The sequence below is a fragment of the Xyrauchen texanus genome, chromosome 41 (genome assembly GCF_025860055.1).
Source record: "Xyrauchen texanus isolate HMW12.3.18 chromosome 41, RBS_HiC_50CHRs, whole genome shotgun sequence".
NCBI lineage: Eukaryota > Metazoa > Chordata > Actinopteri > Cypriniformes > Catostomidae > Xyrauchen > Xyrauchen texanus.
In genome coordinates, this window is record NC_068316.1 from 12,752,029 (window position 1) to 12,769,710 (window position 17,682).

General features: G+C 36.6%; 1 protein-coding gene across 1 annotated transcript; it reads right to left on the reverse strand.

Moving 5' to 3' along the window:
• Window positions 1–3,767: 3,767 nt before the first annotated feature.
• ythdf3 (YTH N6-methyladenosine RNA binding protein F3) lies at window positions 3,768–16,050 on the reverse strand. Its single transcript, XM_052114308.1, has 5 exons — window positions 15,715–16,050; window positions 15,173–15,197; window positions 13,408–13,487; window positions 9,575–11,200; window positions 3,768–5,276 (listed from the first exon to the last, which is right to left on the reverse strand). The coding sequence occupies exons 1-5, from the start codon at window positions 15,736–15,738 to the stop codon at window positions 5,253–5,255; spliced, it is 1,779 nt and encodes a 592-aa protein (XP_051970268.1). The 5' UTR covers window positions 15,739–16,050; the 3' UTR covers window positions 3,768–5,252.
• Window positions 16,051–17,682: the final 1,632 nt, after the last annotated feature.

The window sequence follows — 17,682 nt, forward strand, 5'->3', positions numbered from 1 at the left end:
GCTATCAACAATTTAGATAAGACATAGTGTTTAATTTGTCTGACATGGAGTCAAGGGGATTTACTGATGCAGTGATATCTGGTGGGAACATTTTTGCACATCATCAGCACCAGTGTTGTATGTAATCCAATTACAAAGTAATTAGTTACTGTAATCTAATAAAATTTAGTCCAAAAGAAAGTATTGTAATGCATTACAGTTTAAATTCTTGTCATCAGATTACAGTTACAAACAATTCAAAATTCAATTAATGTAATTATTTTACATACATTATAGGGTTATGCTTATTTCTAATATTTCTCAAATATTATTTATGTAGAATACATGAATTTTAGCCCAGTAATGTGTCATTATGAAGGAGAATTGTGAGTGATGAGTGTATGCCTTTGTGTAACAATGCACAAGAAAGAAATATACTTTATTTTGAATTTGTTGAGCAAAAAATTATATTAGAAATTAACTTAAAAGTAATTAGTAATGTTATTACTTTTCAATTAAGTCATTTGTAAAGTAATCTGATTACAATTTTAGATAAATAATTAGTAATTTGTATTTGATTACTATTTTATGTAATTTACCTGACACTGATCAGCACAGGCTCATATAAAAAAATAATATCACAGACACTAAACATTATTATCTGCTTTTTTAATATAGAATTCATAATCGATAAATAAGTACATTTTTCAACAAACCTTCATCCTTAAAGCTTCGACCTAACCTTGCTCTCAGCTATTTCTTTGCAGTTAAATAAGACAGTTGCTTCAAAGAGAGCCTTTGGCTGTGGCTCTCATCTCTTCCTAATTGGCCACGCCGAGCCTTCGAAAGGAACATCTGTAGAATAACAGAACACTACTCAGCAGCATCAGAATGAATCAGCTCCTATTGATAAAAAAAGATACATATCATCATGTACTCAGTTTGTCCATCTTGATAAAATACCAAAGTTTCTTTTACATTTTAGGATGAGATAATACAATCAATCTTATTATGAATACTGTATGTACATTGGTGGCACGAAGTGTGTCACATAACCTATCACTATCAAGGATGTTCAAATGTCACTTTACGACACATTTTAAAACAGTGAAATACACTACAATCTGATGCTCCTTTCAGATAGCAAAATGCTTCATGATTTAGCATTTCAACTCTCTGTGCACAGCTATTCCTCCCAGGTGAAATAGATTAGAGGATAGGGCTAAGATGACATGCTTACAACAGTATGTAAAATGTAAAAGTTGAGCTCCACAGAAAGGTCACTGGCAATAATTTGTAACTGTAAGATCAAGAATGGTCACTCATGAGAATGCCAATATACATTGGGGTCCAAAAACCTGAGACCACTGGTGAAAATGCTTTTATTTGTATTATTTTTATTTTAAAAATATTGTCCGTAACATTATATAAACAACCGGTTAAAAGTTTAGGGTCACTTACGTCACTCATATGGTGGCACAATTATATTTTTGTCTACAAAACACATTTCAAACATTTAAGTACACGCCTTAAGATCAAACTATTTTCAAGATCATGAGAATCATTTCAGTCAAGTGACCCTAAACACTTTATATATATATATATATATATATATATATATATATATATATACCTAAATAAATACATATGTGTGTGCATGTGTGTGTGTGTGTGTGTGTGTGTGTGTGTTCGTGTGCTCTCAGACTTTTGGACCACACAACATGGAATGCTAAAAACAGTTCTAGCTATACATGTGGTGGTTTTATAAATGTGTAATTTAGAACAGCCCAACTCTGCAGGTCCATTTAGTTTTTTGTGATACTAAACCGAGATGTACTGTATGTTTGGTTCCAAAAGCCTGCAGAGGTCCGACTTAAATAAGGTACAGGAAACCCCCATCTGGCACAAAGACTGATTAAATGAAAACCATCATTTGCATATTCAGCCTTTGTTCTTTTAGGCATGTGAGCCAAACCGGCAATTAGAGGGAATGAAGCAAAGGTTATAATTAGCATAGACTGGGTTGCTCAAACTCACCTTAAAAAGGCAAAAGAAAATGTTTGTGACTCTTTTGTTGGTAATTGAATTGTATTGAACTTAATATAATTTTCTTTAAACTGGTATACGTTTTTGTGACATACAGGCATGCAACAGATATCTAAGGGGATATATGATGTTGATCAAAATGACATGTTCCAGTAAAAAAAATTTTGAAACGAAGAGGTCTTAAGGGTTTAATTATAGAAAATATTAATATATATTTTTCCTTCTCGTCTGTCACAATTTAAATGAGGTTCATAATCTGTGATTAACCTAAATTATCCTTCCTTTAAATGTTATTTGGTGGAACTCTAACCCCTAAATTTTAACAATTTGTACATTTCAATTGTATGAAAAACTTCCAACAAACTGCATTGATTAATCTCTAACACAATGTATTTTGAATTAAGCATCATATTAAGTATTTATTTAAATATTATTCAATTTTGATAGAAATTTGTCATACAATAAAAAAACTGGTCTGATGGAAATTTGTCATACAATTTTTAAAAATAGGCTGAAATAATTGAGTGTGGCTTTAATTATAATTTTTTTGTTTGTTAAATACATAAACATATAAAATAACAATATATAAAAATATTAAACCTATGTCCCATCTCCTTAGTTTACATATGATTTAATTACATTTAAATGCAGTTCATAGTCTATGATTAAATACAAATGTATATATATATATATATATATATATATATATATATATATATATATATATATATATATATATATATTTACTTGTTCATTGAACTGTACATAAGCAATATCGAAGCTATATTCTAGGCTTTGAAATCAGCCGCTATTAGCACTACCATATATTGGGCAATGGCGCCACCTAAAGGACTTTCTATTTAAAACAACATCCTCCCAGCTGTAATACATTTAATCAGTTATCTCAAGTTATACTTGAAGGAACATGCAAGTCAAGCTCAATCGACAGCATTTGTAGAATAATGTTGATTATAACAAAAAAAAAAAAAAAGCAAAAAAATCTGGGTTACATTGAGGCACTTAAAATGCAAGTGAAGGAGGCCAGTCCGTAAAAGTTAAAACACAATTTCAAAAGTATAGCCACAGCACGTAAAAAATAGGCACATTAACATGATTTTACTGTGATAAAATCACTTACTAACCGCATCTGTGAAAAGTTGAATCTAATGTTACTTTTCATGACAAAATAACTTTAAACAGCCATTAAAACTGTTTTAAACAACTTGCCGCTCAAATAAATTAATTGTAACAGAACATTCAACTGCTTTTGTAACAAATATGTTTCAAATTTCTGCCTTTACATTAAGAACAGGAGAGCAAGTCTAAATATTTTTATGCCACAAATGCTGTTGATTGAGATAACTTGTATTGATGGAGTGGTGGTGGAGTAGTGGTCTAAGCACATAACTGGTAATCTGGTAATCAGAAGGACGTTGGTTCAAGCCCCACAGCCACCACCATTGTGTCCTTGAGCAAGGCACTTAACTCCAGGTTGCTCCGGGGGGATTGTCCCTGTAATAAGTGCACTGTAAGTCGCTTTGGATAAAAGCGTCTGCCAAATGCATAAATGTAAATGTAACCCAGAATATTTATTTTACTAGGCAATCTATTTCACATTAAAACAGATTACGAATTCAATATTACAGAAACTCCATTCTCAGCACAGTTGAGATTACATCTGGTAGTGATATGAGATGCATAAAACTAACACTGCTTTACTCAAGACAACTTTCTGATTCTGTTTCCATAAATCTATATTTTTATTTTTGAAATCATATTAATCACATCATATCTTGATTAGCATCAGCATCATAAAGTAGCATTAATTTACAGTAACCCATACAAACATGGCCTTAAATCAAAGCACACAGAGAAAGGGGCGGAAGGCATCTCTTTTTGCAGCAGTGCCATCGTCCAATTAATTTAGACCCAGGCGCTGCCTGTTCCATCATTGGGTCTGGTTCTTCTTACCCACATCTTCCTGAAGCAAGAGCAGTCTTTTGTGGTTTCTGAAGGCAGCTTCCATTGAGCAAACAGGAACTAGCAGAGACAGTAATTACTCTGCATTACTCGTATATTTGAACATCATCTTATGGAGGGGTGTGATTTCAAGACACTGGCAGCTTGTACCACTGGACCCCATCAGGGACCATTTGGACTGTAACGTCAGGCCATAGTAACGATATTACTGTATCATTCAATCAATATAATCAAGACCTAAATAGACCGTTTTCATTTGCATGAGAATAATGCGTTGTATATAGTTGCAAACGACAAAACCGGAAGTTCTCATGCAATACAAATTTGGACAATACGAATGATGTTTCGCATCCATTAAAATAAGGGGTTAACGGCACCTTCTGAAAGTAAAAACTCAAAACGTGGAATCGCTAAACATGGATGTTTATTTTAGCTAGCAAGTCATCCATAAGAGAAAACTGTCAAGTTCTTGGTGGGTGTCCATAATTGCCTGAATCCCGATAAGCAGCAGATACGATACAGATGTTCTCCTGAACAGCATGGCCTTTCAGAGGACTTATGGCATTTCTGAGCAGGTTTCTCCTAAGACAAATGCACTTCAAAATGACACGATTGCAACAAAATACATAAAATAAAACAATACAAATGTAAATTGGCTGGTGTCATTCTCCACCAAGCAGCATAATTATTTTTTGGTACACAGATGCTGATACACAAAGGTGAATGGGCTACCGTGGAGTCAGTCAGGTAGGACGCACGTTTTTCTGCGCCTCAATTACGTTTTTTTACAGTTTCACGTAGATTCAAGTATATATTTTTCTTTCCATGGACAAATAAGTTCTCATCTCCTCTGAGTGTGCTCAAATTTATAAAGCGCTAAAATTTGAAGGATTTACAAAAACAAAACAGACAAAACAATAAGCCTAAAAATACATTTGAAATCCTCAGACCCAACTACACTGGTTAGTCAGTTAATACCAAACAGATGTCCAATGAGTTAAGGGTACTGGAAGAAGCTTTTAGAAGGGCTGAAAGTGCTTAAAGATACAGTTTACGTGAGTGATTTTCTTTCTGTTTCGTGCGAGACTTGAGCATAAGGGTCGATCCATAGTCCACTGTCGTGATAAGGGTTCATACATCGTCTTCTGCAGAAATGGTGTCAGATCCCCTTCTTCCTCTGAGGTTATGCAATAGTTACGTTTCTACATCATTAGTGTTGACGTTCTATCAGGGAGATCACTGTAAACCTACTGTTTATTTCTATTTCGCTCCTGCAATGACAGAGAGACAAAAAAGAGATTAGATCATTAAATACACAAAAAAATAAACTTGCATGTCTTAAACACTTGCGGTTTCCATTTGAGTTGCTCAGGAAATCAGTAAAATCTTGGTTAACATATTCAAGATGCCATTTCTGAAGAAACAATAACAAATTTACGATTAATACTTCTTACAAATACAAATTCTAATCAGTTCTGCATGTGATACATCCACATCAAGGAGCAAAAGGCAACTAGCAAAATGGCGTACAATTAACCTCCTTCTCACACGAGGGACATGGACAGCTTCTGCATGTTGTGGGTCACTGAGCCAGCGAGGCAGTTAAAGTGATAATATGGTTTCTAACCAAGCAAGGTTTCAGGTTCAACAACTGCTTGCAATATTTACGAACACTGCCTGGCCAAAAAAAAAAAAAGTTGCATACTCTAATATTTAATTGGACCGTTTTTAGCTTTGATTTTGTTATGCATTCTTGAGGCATTGTTTCGATTTATTTTCATCCAGAGCTCCATTCGTTTTTGGCAGAGATCTTTTATTGATGATGGGGAGATGTACCACTCTGTAAAGTCTTTTCCATCACATCCCAAAGACTTTCAATGGAGTTAAGATCATGACTCTGTGGTGGCCAATTCATGTTTGAAAATGATTCCTCACGCTCCCCGAACCACTTTCACAATTTGAGCCTGATGAATCTTGGCATATTGTCGTCCTGGAAGATGCCCTTGCCGATAGAGAAGAAAAAAATCCATTGATGGAATAACCTGGTCATTCAGTACATTCAGGTTGTCAGCTGACTTTTATTACTTTTATTAATTTTATTACTGCATACATTTGCTGAGCAAAGTCTGACCGATTGAAGGAACCCTAGATCACAACACTGCCTCCAGAGGCTTGTACAGTGGGCACTATGCATGACGGGTTCATCGCTTCATGCGCTTCCCTTCTTACCCAGATGCGCCCATCCTTTGGAATAGGGTAAATCTGGACTCAGACAATGTGTCCTTTTTCCATTGCTCCACAGTCCATTATGCTCCCTAGCAAATTGACATAATTTTTTCCAATTAGCTTCACTAACAAGTGGCTTCTTGTGGCCACACAGCTGTTTAGTCCAAATCCTGTAAGTTCTCGATGGATTGTGCATGTGGAAAAGTTCTTTCTTTCACTATTAAACATAGCCATGAGATCTACGGTTGATTTTTTTTTACAATGTGACTAAGCATTTTAGTGATGTCCAATCACAATCATTCAAGATTTATTTTCGACCACATTTCTTCCACAAAGCTGATGGTTCAACACTATACTTCCAGGTTTTCAAAATGCGTTGGACTGATCTTACTCAAATTCCAGTGATTTCAGCAATCTCCTTAGTTGTTTTCTTTGCTTGATGCAGGACAATAATTTGCCCCTTCTAAAACACAGCAACATCTTTTCCATGACCATGGGATACGTCTTCCGACATGGCTGTTTAAGAAATGAGAGGCTACACACTGCATCAGTTAGGGTTAAAAAAAAAATTGCCAGCTGAAACATTAATCACTGCAATAATGATCCAATCATAGGCTCATAAGTATCTGCATATTTAAATCCAAACAGTGACTTTCTTTTGGCCAAGCAGTGTATGTAACAGTGAAAGTGAGCCTGCTGTAAAATACATGAAATGCTGAGGCAGCTAGTGGTTTCCAAGTGTGATTAGAGCTCTCCGACTACGCACCAACCCTTAAGAGGAGCATAAAGTCATTTTTTTTCACTTAACATTTTTACACCAACATAAATGAATCATTCTTTTCACAAATATGTTGAAAATATCATATCATGAATAATAAATTGATGAGGACTCTAAAACAACTAATTTTATTTTAGTAACCGCCCTATTATAGGACTTTCAGAAACACAATATATGAATAATGATGATGGACTAATACCCCTGTGAATATGGCCTTTCTACAATGGCACTGGTAACTGAAAATATGCCTCTGCAAGATGCTGCTTCCATGCCAATAGGTGTCAGCATAAAACACAAGACCACGGTTGTAGTGGCAAGCAAATTTCATTACTACAATGTTATTTTAAGCACATAATTCCATTTACCTTATCCTAACAAAGCTGAGAAACAACTTGCATATGTGTTAATGCACAAAGCATTTAAAGCTCCCATATAAAAGGCAGTAGGTGCAACTGAATATACTGTGCTTGCCTCTGTTTTGTTTGGAATGCTAGCTAGCTACATCAGGAGCCCTATATGACTTTAGCCAGACCTAATATATCTGCACTAGACACCAGTATTTCCAGGCAAAATTATTTTCATGTGCCACACAGTGGCTTGAATAAACTTAAACTTAAGTAGCGTTACGATTATATTATTATTATTATTATTATTATTATATTAAGACCATTTATAGAGCAGACTGCATTAAGGGGAAACAAATTAATAGCTGAGTGGATTGGATGTCAAAATATCATTGATGCAGTCGGACACATAAAATATCACTCATTAGCCACTGGTCTTGAATAACTTAATTTCTGATAAAAAAAATTTAAAAAAAGGAAACGAACATGTATCGCAAACATTTCTACATTTACCAGGCTCATTTATAAAAAAAAAATTTTTTTTTTAAATCACATTTCAAATACATGTATACACTGATGAGACAATATATTATAACCACTCACAGGTGAAGTGAATAATGCTTATCATCTCCTAACAATGCGATGTGTCAAGGTCTAGGTAGATTAAATGGTAAGTGAACAACCAGTTCTCATAGTCGACGTGTTGAATATATGAGAAAAGACCTGAGCAACTTTGATAAGGGCAAAATTGTTACGCATCAGAGCATCTCTGAAATGGCTTGTCGGGTGCTCCCGTTCAGCAGTAGTGAGTACCTACCAACAGTGGTCCAACAAGGGACAAACCACAACGACAGGGTGTTGGGTGGCCAAGGCTCATCGATGCGCTAGGGCAACAAAGACTATCCTGCCTGGTCCGAACCGACAGTAGGTCTATTGTGGCACATGTCACATAAATTTTTAATTATGGTTATGGGAGGAATGTGTGACACAGTGCATCGGACCCTGTGGAGCATGGGACTGCGTAGCCGCAGAGTGCCATGATACACCCTGTCCACCATTGAAAGCACCTACAATGGGCACACGAGTGTCGGAACTGGACCTTGGAGCAATGGAAGAAGGATGCCTGGTCCAAAGAGTTCCATTTTCTTTTACATCATGTGGACAGCTGTGTAGGTATGTTACATTTTCCAGGGAGAGTGAAGGCAACAGGATGCACTATGGGAAGACGACAAACTAGTGGAGGGAGTGTGATGCTCTGGGCAATGTTCTGCTGCGAAACCCTGAGTTTCACAAATTCCAAAATTAATTGGAATTTTCAAACAAACAATAATGGATTAGTGTGGATGTGGCCTGAATTGCAGTGCTACATACAGTAAAGTTGAGTTTTAGTGTTACAATTTGCCAATATATAAAAATAAAAAAATAAAATTACATGGTTTCATTTTATCGTAATTCGACCCATAAACAAAAGATGCATGTCATACATATACCTGTTCCAAACTATTTAAAGTTCTATCAAGACAAGACTACTATGCTAGATTCACATCCTTCCTTATACATTTGACCTGATAAACCACAATATTCGTGAAATGTGATCTAAAATATTGGTTGCGCAATCATAACTCGCAGACAAAAATGAAAAGCAGCTGGTGCCGAGGTAACGGGCACAGACATCAATTATTTGTGTTGGGTGGGCAGGAAATTATGCAAGTCCAATCCATTAATGGGACATCTGCCTGCTGTTTGAGCAGAGGTACTGACTGGAATCACTGTTCTGCACCAGTCTTTGTCAATAGATGGCAGAGACTTCTTACTTTTAATATAAACTATTTCATAACATCTAATTGTTGAGACTTTGGCAGATTATTTAAGTGAAATATAGGGGAAAAGTGATATGCACAAGCCATGTTATTTATCTTTGAGTAATTATACACAAATAGATTGCATAACCTCCAGCAATAACGTTACTGAAATAACAGATAAGATCAAAAACTGAATTCTTAATGAACACCAATTAAAAAAATTTTGTCTTAAAAATACTGACACTTGCTTTTGCCTATTTTTGAACTGCAAGAGACTAAGAACAAAATCTCACTTAAAAATTAGCTATTAAAAACCATATTCTTGAAATGAACTGACATGCTAAACGCAACAATGTGTGATCTAAAGATGCAGTGCCTGCTTTCTGCTATTGTGAAGAGTGGCAGAAAGCTGCACTTACCCTTCGCATGGCTTCCTCTTCCTCCTGGCGCTTTTCGTAATGTGCAAAATCGTCAAAGATTGAGGTGGTATGCTTGAAAGTTGCAATAATTTTAAGCACTTGCTTTGCTTTCTCTAGGGGCACTTCCTGAGTGTCCCTGGAGTTGGTGACAGGCTTGTTATCATTGTTCTCTAAACGAATGTGCCTCAGTTGGTTATTAGGCACATCCTTAACAAAGATCCATTTCACCTCAAACTTGCCCTTCCACTTATCCTGGGACCAGACTCCAGCGTATGCGTTATAATCCACGGTCGACTTCATTTCGGCAACGCCGCAGAAGTGTCCACTCCCGTTGACACTGAAGAGTAGGTATAGCGGACCTTTGGCACCAAGTGAACGGTAGGCACCATCAAGACGCTTATTTCCATGCTCTGTGCTGCACCAAATAGAGTACTTAATGGAGCGGTGGATGTCATCCTCAGAGTAGCTCTTGATGATAAAGACTCGTCCGTTTTTCAAATTCCAGTCGAAGTCTTTGGGGTTGTAATTGTTGAGGGCCTTGAGTTTCTCCAGAACAGGATGAACCTCACCAGAAGAGGGCGATGAGCTCATGGGGACTCCCGTCCCAAGGCCAAAGTTCTCCACTCCAATGTTTTGGTTGAAGGTGGTTCCTCTGTTCCGAGGAGCCACCCAACGGTTTTGGGGTGGTGGGTTCTGCTGCTGTGGTGGGTGCATGGGAGGACCAGGTTGTGAGGGATGGTGAGGAGGACCTGGGGGCAGCTGCTGAGGGGTTTGGGGTGATTGCAGCTGGAGCTGCTGGTGTTGAGGCGCCAATGTGTTATGCAGCATGGGTTGGGGTAAGAGTTGCTGCTGCATCAAGGGCTGAGGGGGCAGCATCTGCTGAGTAAGAGGGGGTTTGGTGATGGAGCCTTTGTCATCCCAGGTTCCAATGTTCATGTTATGTTTTATTGGTGGAGGAGGGATTGTTGCACCGCTTCCCAAAACTATGTTGGGTTTTGGCTTCAACTTGGGCTGGGGTTTCGCAGGTTTTCTTGCGATAGCCGCCCATGAGGTGGGTTTGGGTGCAGAGGAGCTGACAGGTGGCATGCTATTAGCAGCCATGCAACTCATGCCAGCTGTTCCTCCTAAAGGAGACCCCACCGTTTTCGTAACAGCAGACATGTCAGAACCGAGCTTCAGCCCAGCCATACCCTGATCAATACTACTGAGCCCTGGAACTTTACTAAGTTGAGTGTCACTGCCAAATCCCGCCTGTCCATCAGCTATGGCCCGACCCAATGAGCTGGGGGGATAGCCATAGCTGCTGCTGTATGCAGAGCTCTGTGTAGACTGTCCCTGAGAACCACTGGTGCCCCAGGTGGAAAAGTCTGCATTTCCAGGAAAGAAGTTAAATCCATGTTGGCTGAGAAAAGGGGGCGTGTTGCCTAAAGCGCCAGGCTGGCTAAAGACTCCGTCTGGAATGAAATGATGTTCACCGTTGCTCATCTGTCCATAGGTGGTGAGATAGGGCATAGGGGGGTCTCCTGCAGTGGACCAGGCAGCCTCTCCCAAGGAGTAAGGGAATCCAATAGATGGAGCATAATAGCTGGGCATGTAGGGATCGGACATTGGTGGGTAGCTGTTACTCTGTAGGAGTTAATTAAAGAGAAGTCAGTAATGAGTTGGCAAATATCAAATACCTTCTAAAAGATGTAAGAAAAAGACAAAAACAGATGAAAAAGTGTGATAAATAAAATGTAAGTGGCAGGTATGGTGGAAAAGATCTCAAATTACAGTTTCAATTTGTACTGTACATTTGTCAATTGTATGTGAAAAGTAGAGGTGTAACGATCCATCGATCTGGAACAATGTATCAAACAAATAACCAACAATGCTATGTTATCAATGCAACACGTAAATATCGATGTCTAAGATGCAACTTTATTTTGACAAACTCATGACAGCCATGTCCGAACACACATTCCGTCGAAGTGCACATATTCTTCAAATTGTACAACAAGCCCTAGGAGATGCAGCAACCTAGCACTCTGAGCAATAGCTGCCAAAAAGAACTCGGATAACTTATAGAAGTTACTGTTACAAACACTGCTCTAGCACTTCAATTCATTTGGTGGAGCAGAAAAAAATTGATGTCTAAGGGCGCTTTGCACAAATTGTCTTGGCTAGTAATTTTCTAATAAAATTGAACTTCTTAATGCAGCACTTTCTGTTACTGTCGCCTCAGGATGAATCGCTTGTGTTGTATCCTCCATTATTTTGTAAGTCACTTAGGATAAAAGCATTGCTTTAATTATTAAATATAAAAGTAAATTGAGCGGTCAATCCACAAAAACATGTTTCTGGGGTTGATTCAGCACATTTTCTTTAAATTTCCACCAAAATCACTGGATCAGGACAAACTCAGGATTTGACAGAACACATAAAATGTCATGAATCACAGCCATTATCACGTCTGCTCTATTAAAGACCCACTTAACCCTGCTGTTTGCAGTTTTACATTTTTCACGAAGTGAAACTTCGATCGCAAACAGCTATATTTAATTTCCAAAGTGGGTACGGAAATGTGGCAAAATATGATCTAATGATGAACTTATACATGACCCGTGGAACGTCTAATGGAAAGAATGGGACACTGCCTTTACAACTGTGCATAGACTACTGTTTGAGAAAGGACACGTGATTGAAAATAATGTAATACTTCTAAATTGATGTCTTTGAATTTATTTTGAATGCAGTAACTTGTTCAATCGAAACTGGCTGTTATTAAGTTTCAATATTTAATATGATGATTTTTACGTCAAATATTATTACTTAATGCGAGCAATAATTTTATGTCGTAAAGATGCAAATTGCATATCTCAAAGTAGCTTTCATTTTATATGCCACATTTCTCAGGCTTTAGAAGTGTTAAATGTGCAAGGATGCATTTTCATCAACATTAGCTACATGTCTTACATCATCAGGCATACTGAATCAAGTTAACACTTGTTTTGCAAACAGTTCATTAAGAACTTATTTTTTTTCTTAATTGTAAACCATAGATATGCCTTAATATTTTGTATTAACATTAACAAATATAATATTTATATAATGCTTAAAATATTAATAAAACTGCAGCGCTGCCTGTATCCACCATTGAAATCTGCAGCTCAAAAGAAAACAGAAGCATGTTTGCCTATGGTGTGTGTGTGTGCTCACAGTAATTTCATCTTTACACTCCAGAAAAAAATTTGTGGGTATAGAAGTATTTTGGATTTAAATACTTGCCTAAATGTACTGGTACAGAGATGACCAAATGTAACTATAGTGTTTACCTCATTCTACAAGGCAATGAACAGTCATCAAACGATTGATGATCACTTGTATGTGACTTTATTTTTTATTTTATTCATTTTTCTGAATTATTTATTTTTTTCAACAACTGAAGTATCTTATTTCGTTATGGATATCCCAATGCGGATACTGGATTTCCACTGTTCAGAGTGCTCAATTAAAATGTGAAATGATATTCATTATATAATAAAAGTAACTGATTGTGCAAAATAGGCACATAATATAGTTCCATATCAATTGCAGAATTTAAACAAAATTGTGGCAGACCTTGAGATATATCGGCAAACATCAGATCGCATGCTAACAGAATCTATACAAGTTGTGATTTACACCCCACTGAAAAGATACTGTACTGTGTTTGAGCCCCAAACAAGTCTCATGCAAAATACTGCCAAATATAGAAAGTAGTCAAGTAGTAAAGCAAGGTTATACTGAAATGGAAAGATAAAAATATTTTCAAAGTACTGACATAGTATGAACGTCTGAGGAGAGGAACTTACCTGATTTGTCTGGCTGCTCAGGTAATTGTCAAAATCATCATCATTTACAGCATCCTTCTGATGCATTGAACCGTTTTGCACTAAATAAAATTATAAAAAAAAGATAGTCTGTCAGTTAATTTTACCCACCCTTGAATGTGTTGCAGCTCTGTAGTTTCAATCCACCAAAAGGTCAATATGAAATAATGAGACACATCAAAAGTAAACTACATTTGAAAATGATTGTCCAAGCAACTATAAAAGGTAAAACACTTCTGATTAGATTATCCATTAACATTAATCTGGAAAGACATGCACTAAATTTCAGCAAAATATTAAACATAGTAAATAATAAAGCTGACCTTTGCAATTGCTTTCTTCATTTATCAATGTCAGAAAAATATCACATAAAAAAACTAGGCAACTTTAACATTAAGAGTGGTCTACTATATAATTTCCAGAAGTGACTATTAATAAATAAGAGACTTGCTATGAATATAAAGCTTGATTGATTTAATGTTTAAATAATTACATATTAATTAGGGATTCACCAATCCAATACATGGATCGGTATTGGCTCAGATACTGAAGCTTTTAGACAAATTGGGTATCGGTCCGACGAGCCCGATCCAAATCCGATACTGTGTGTTAGTCATGTGCGTTACTGTAAAGCTCCAAAAATGGCATAAAAGAACCATAAAAACACCAATAAAGCAGTTAAAATGACTCGTGCATTTTATTCAAAGCCACGTGTGATAGCTCTGTGAATCACAAAAGGCTGTGTTTAATAAGTAAATATATAGTAAGTGCAACGCCAGCGCATTAGTGAATTGTGCTGCTCTGATGACACAAACTCATGCACAGGTTAGTGAAGCAGTGCAAAATATTTGAGCGCTACTCTAGAACAGCATCTCAGATGTAGATGCTCAATAGTTCGATTCACTTATAATATGTATTTAAAATGGCACCAGAAGTGCATTTTACCAGAAGCTAATTCAAATTCTGTGAACTTGCCTACAGACAGACACATACTGGTCTTCCTGGAGAGTTCAGAATGTCAAAATAAAAGCGTGAGGGTTTAAAACGTGCACGATTTAAATATATTACTGTTGTATTTATTATTATTATTATTGTAATCATTAGTATTTGTTTTTCAATTTACAACAATATTTAAGTTAAATGGGTTCCAAAAAAATTACTGTGTGAATGAAGTGAACTGATGTCTTGCAGCTGGACTTTAAAAGATTCAGATCTCTTTTTTGTTCAATTTAGTTGTAAGTTGAAACATGTTTTAAAAAAAAAAAAGGCAAAAATAAAACGATGGTTTCTTTTCTACTTGAAGACTGGAATGACTTAATTTTGCTGCTACATTATCCAGTATACTAGATAATAATACAGTTGTTCTTAATAAGCTATACATTTAGATTGAAATAATGTGTAGTTAGAGGTTTGTGTGTCTTTACATATTAATTAAAGGGCACACCCAATTAATTCCACACAATAATGTAAAGATATTCTAAACTGATTATGAAAACAACACTGGTATCGGCATTGGCCGATATTGAGATTTCTGATATCAGAAACAGAGGAGAAAAATTGGTATCGATGCATCCCTAATATTAAGTCCTTATCCGATCTTCAACAATTTAAGCTATTTACACTACAATTTTTTTTTTTTTTAATAAAAGGGTTTATCTACCATTTATAAGAGGTGCTGTGAAGTTTTAATCAGCACTGAGCATTCAATCAATCAACTTTAAGGAAAATGAATCTTTCCATCACATACCTTTGTTTCCTTGTCCTTTAGGTCTCTGATGTTGTGTTCACAGTGTGTAAACATTGGCAAAGAGAAAAATCACAGTATGAACTTGAGGCAACAGAACTATCATCAATTTCACAGAGATAAAACAGAATCCCTGAATGTAAGACTAATTACACTGCTGACGACACATTACAAATCCTGTACACGAATACTGGACTCTGCGTGACATGATCAGGGATGCATGAGCAATGATTCGGCCCAGCAGCAACATTGGGCTCCCGCTATAAAAACTCTCAATTGTGTGTTAAAAAGACCTTACTATGGGCTACATTGACACTGTTGTTTAAATCCTAGTAAGCTGTCTACTTGTACATCATTCTGGGGCGCATTTGGAACTTTCGTTCGAAATAACATTTGTTCGTTTTGAAACGTTCGATTCACTGCTATGATACCCAAAACGGATGTCCAGGTAGGCAGCTCACGAGGTTTTGAGACTCCGCCACTGTCTGTACATGCACCATCACGTGTATGTGTTATATGCACGGACAAGAGTCCGTCTTGCGTACCTGATCGACAGTTGTCGCAGACATCCTCCAGGAGCCCGAGCTGATCGCTGTTATTACTGTCCACGGTCTCTCCTGCCACCGCTGCCGGTTAACGTTATTTTTCCTCTCTCCGGGGTTGGCCCTATAATCACAGCGTATTTCCAGGCGTTGATCTCCTCGCCCGGTCTCAAACGGTCGACAACAGTCCTTTCGGGAGGTGAAAACAGGGGATGTCAAACGGCTGGGGAGGTTGGCAGCGGTGTGATGTGTTTAAGTTAGTCCAAAACATTCACACACCGTGTAACGTCTGGAGAGAATATTACCCCTTCTCTGCTCTACAATGGCGAATGGGCTCTGACTCTCACTTCCGTTTAAGCGCTGACCTTCCGCCGCTGACGTAAAGAGAAGAGACACGCGCCTGCTTTATCAGACAATCTTTATTCTATTAATTTTATTCTCAGCATAAATACTATAAACATAAGAGAGAAAAAAAAAATACTCTAACCAGATTCAAATTGTTTGTTTTAAACTAACTAAATAATGGCAAAAATAAGACAAAACAAAATTATTATGACCTTGTTTTTCCTTCTGATTGCACATTTCTAGTTTTATATATTTAATTTATTTTTGATATATTATAAATGATATATCTATATTTTGTTCAGGGTATATTTTATAGATTTTTATAATGTGTAAATAAATAAATATCATCAAGTAAGCCTACACCTGATTATCCAACGATTAAAAATAAATACAAAATAAATAAATATTATTTATATTACCGGTGCAATCAGTTACATTTGACTTTGTGTGTCATCTTGGATTTACACAGACACTTAACGTCTTGGATGCAGCATAATTTTAAATCAATAGTTTTCATTTTCAGGTACCATTGTAGAAATGTAGTATTCACAGTCAGCCATGATTACTTTTATCAATGAGTGAAAGTGTTAAATAACAAGAGATTACGCGAGTAGTATTCAGCTGGTCATGTGATTCTAACATGGCAGCCCCCATGTTCGGACCCTCTCCATCAGCAATGTAGTCTAGGCACCTATCGTTTTGATTTTGCGTATGCCCACCTAAAATAACTGACGATACATATGACAGCCATAACAACGAGTAGGCTTTAGGCAATCTTACGCGATGCCTCAACACCGTTGAGTGAATTGTGTGGGTGTTTTTATTTTTATTTGTACAGAGTTTCTCTCTAAACGCGCATGGTCGACCAATCAGAACGTTCATTTCAGACGCGACTGGATATTTGCTAACCAATCATGTTTTCCGTTTAAGTAAAGGGCGGGACATTTCCAGCGTCTATGCTGATGTATAAGCGTCCCTGGAGTAACCATAATTTGTATTTCCCGGTTAAAGTAAATATATAGAGAGTATACAGTATTTTTATTTAACTTATGCAATTAAACTTTGTGAAAATACATGTATGCAATTGCACACGTGGTAGTTTTGATGCTCTTTGCAGATGCTGTACAACTGTGTCCCGTAATTATATCAAATTTTTTGCCTTTTACTGCTGTCGGTGGTGCCTTTTTAATCATTTAAATGTATATTTCTAAGTAGGAAAACAACTTTACTATACACAGAAAAGCACAGAGTTGGGTGAAGCTGAGGCATAACACTACACAGATAGACCTATTCAGGTCCTATTACATACTCTACACAGATACCTATTTTACTATTCAGTAAAATATATAATAAACATACAACTTTCTGGTCTGACTGCCCTTTACCGCTTGGTGGCACTAGTCTATTTCATACAGACTGTTTGAAATTCACTCGGTTCACTGTAGATGACGTTCTTTACAAGTCACCAAAATAAAAGTCTGTTAATCGGCTGCACCAGAACAACCAAAAAGATTGTAAAACGATTCCCAAAATTCAAGTAGATTGAGTCAGTAAAATGTAGCAATTAATCTTCACTCTTTATATATCAGTTCATTTATGTTATGTAACAGCATAACATCAACTTCA

What these genes read in the sequence shown, in the direction of transcription:
- ythdf3 (XM_052114308.1), bottom strand. Translation starts at nt 15,738, where the DNA reads ATGTCTGCGACAACTGTCGATCAG. An exon ending in CTGCGACAACTGTCGATCAG is followed by an intron (nt 15,198 to 15,714) that starts GTACGCAAGACG and finishes ACACAACATCAG; the next exon opens with AGACCTAAAGGACAAGGAAA. An exon ending in AAGAGGAAGCCATGCGAAGG is followed by an intron (nt 5,277 to 9,574) that starts GTAAGTGCAGCT and finishes CTGTCATTGCAG; the next exon opens with GAGCGAAATAGAAATAAACA.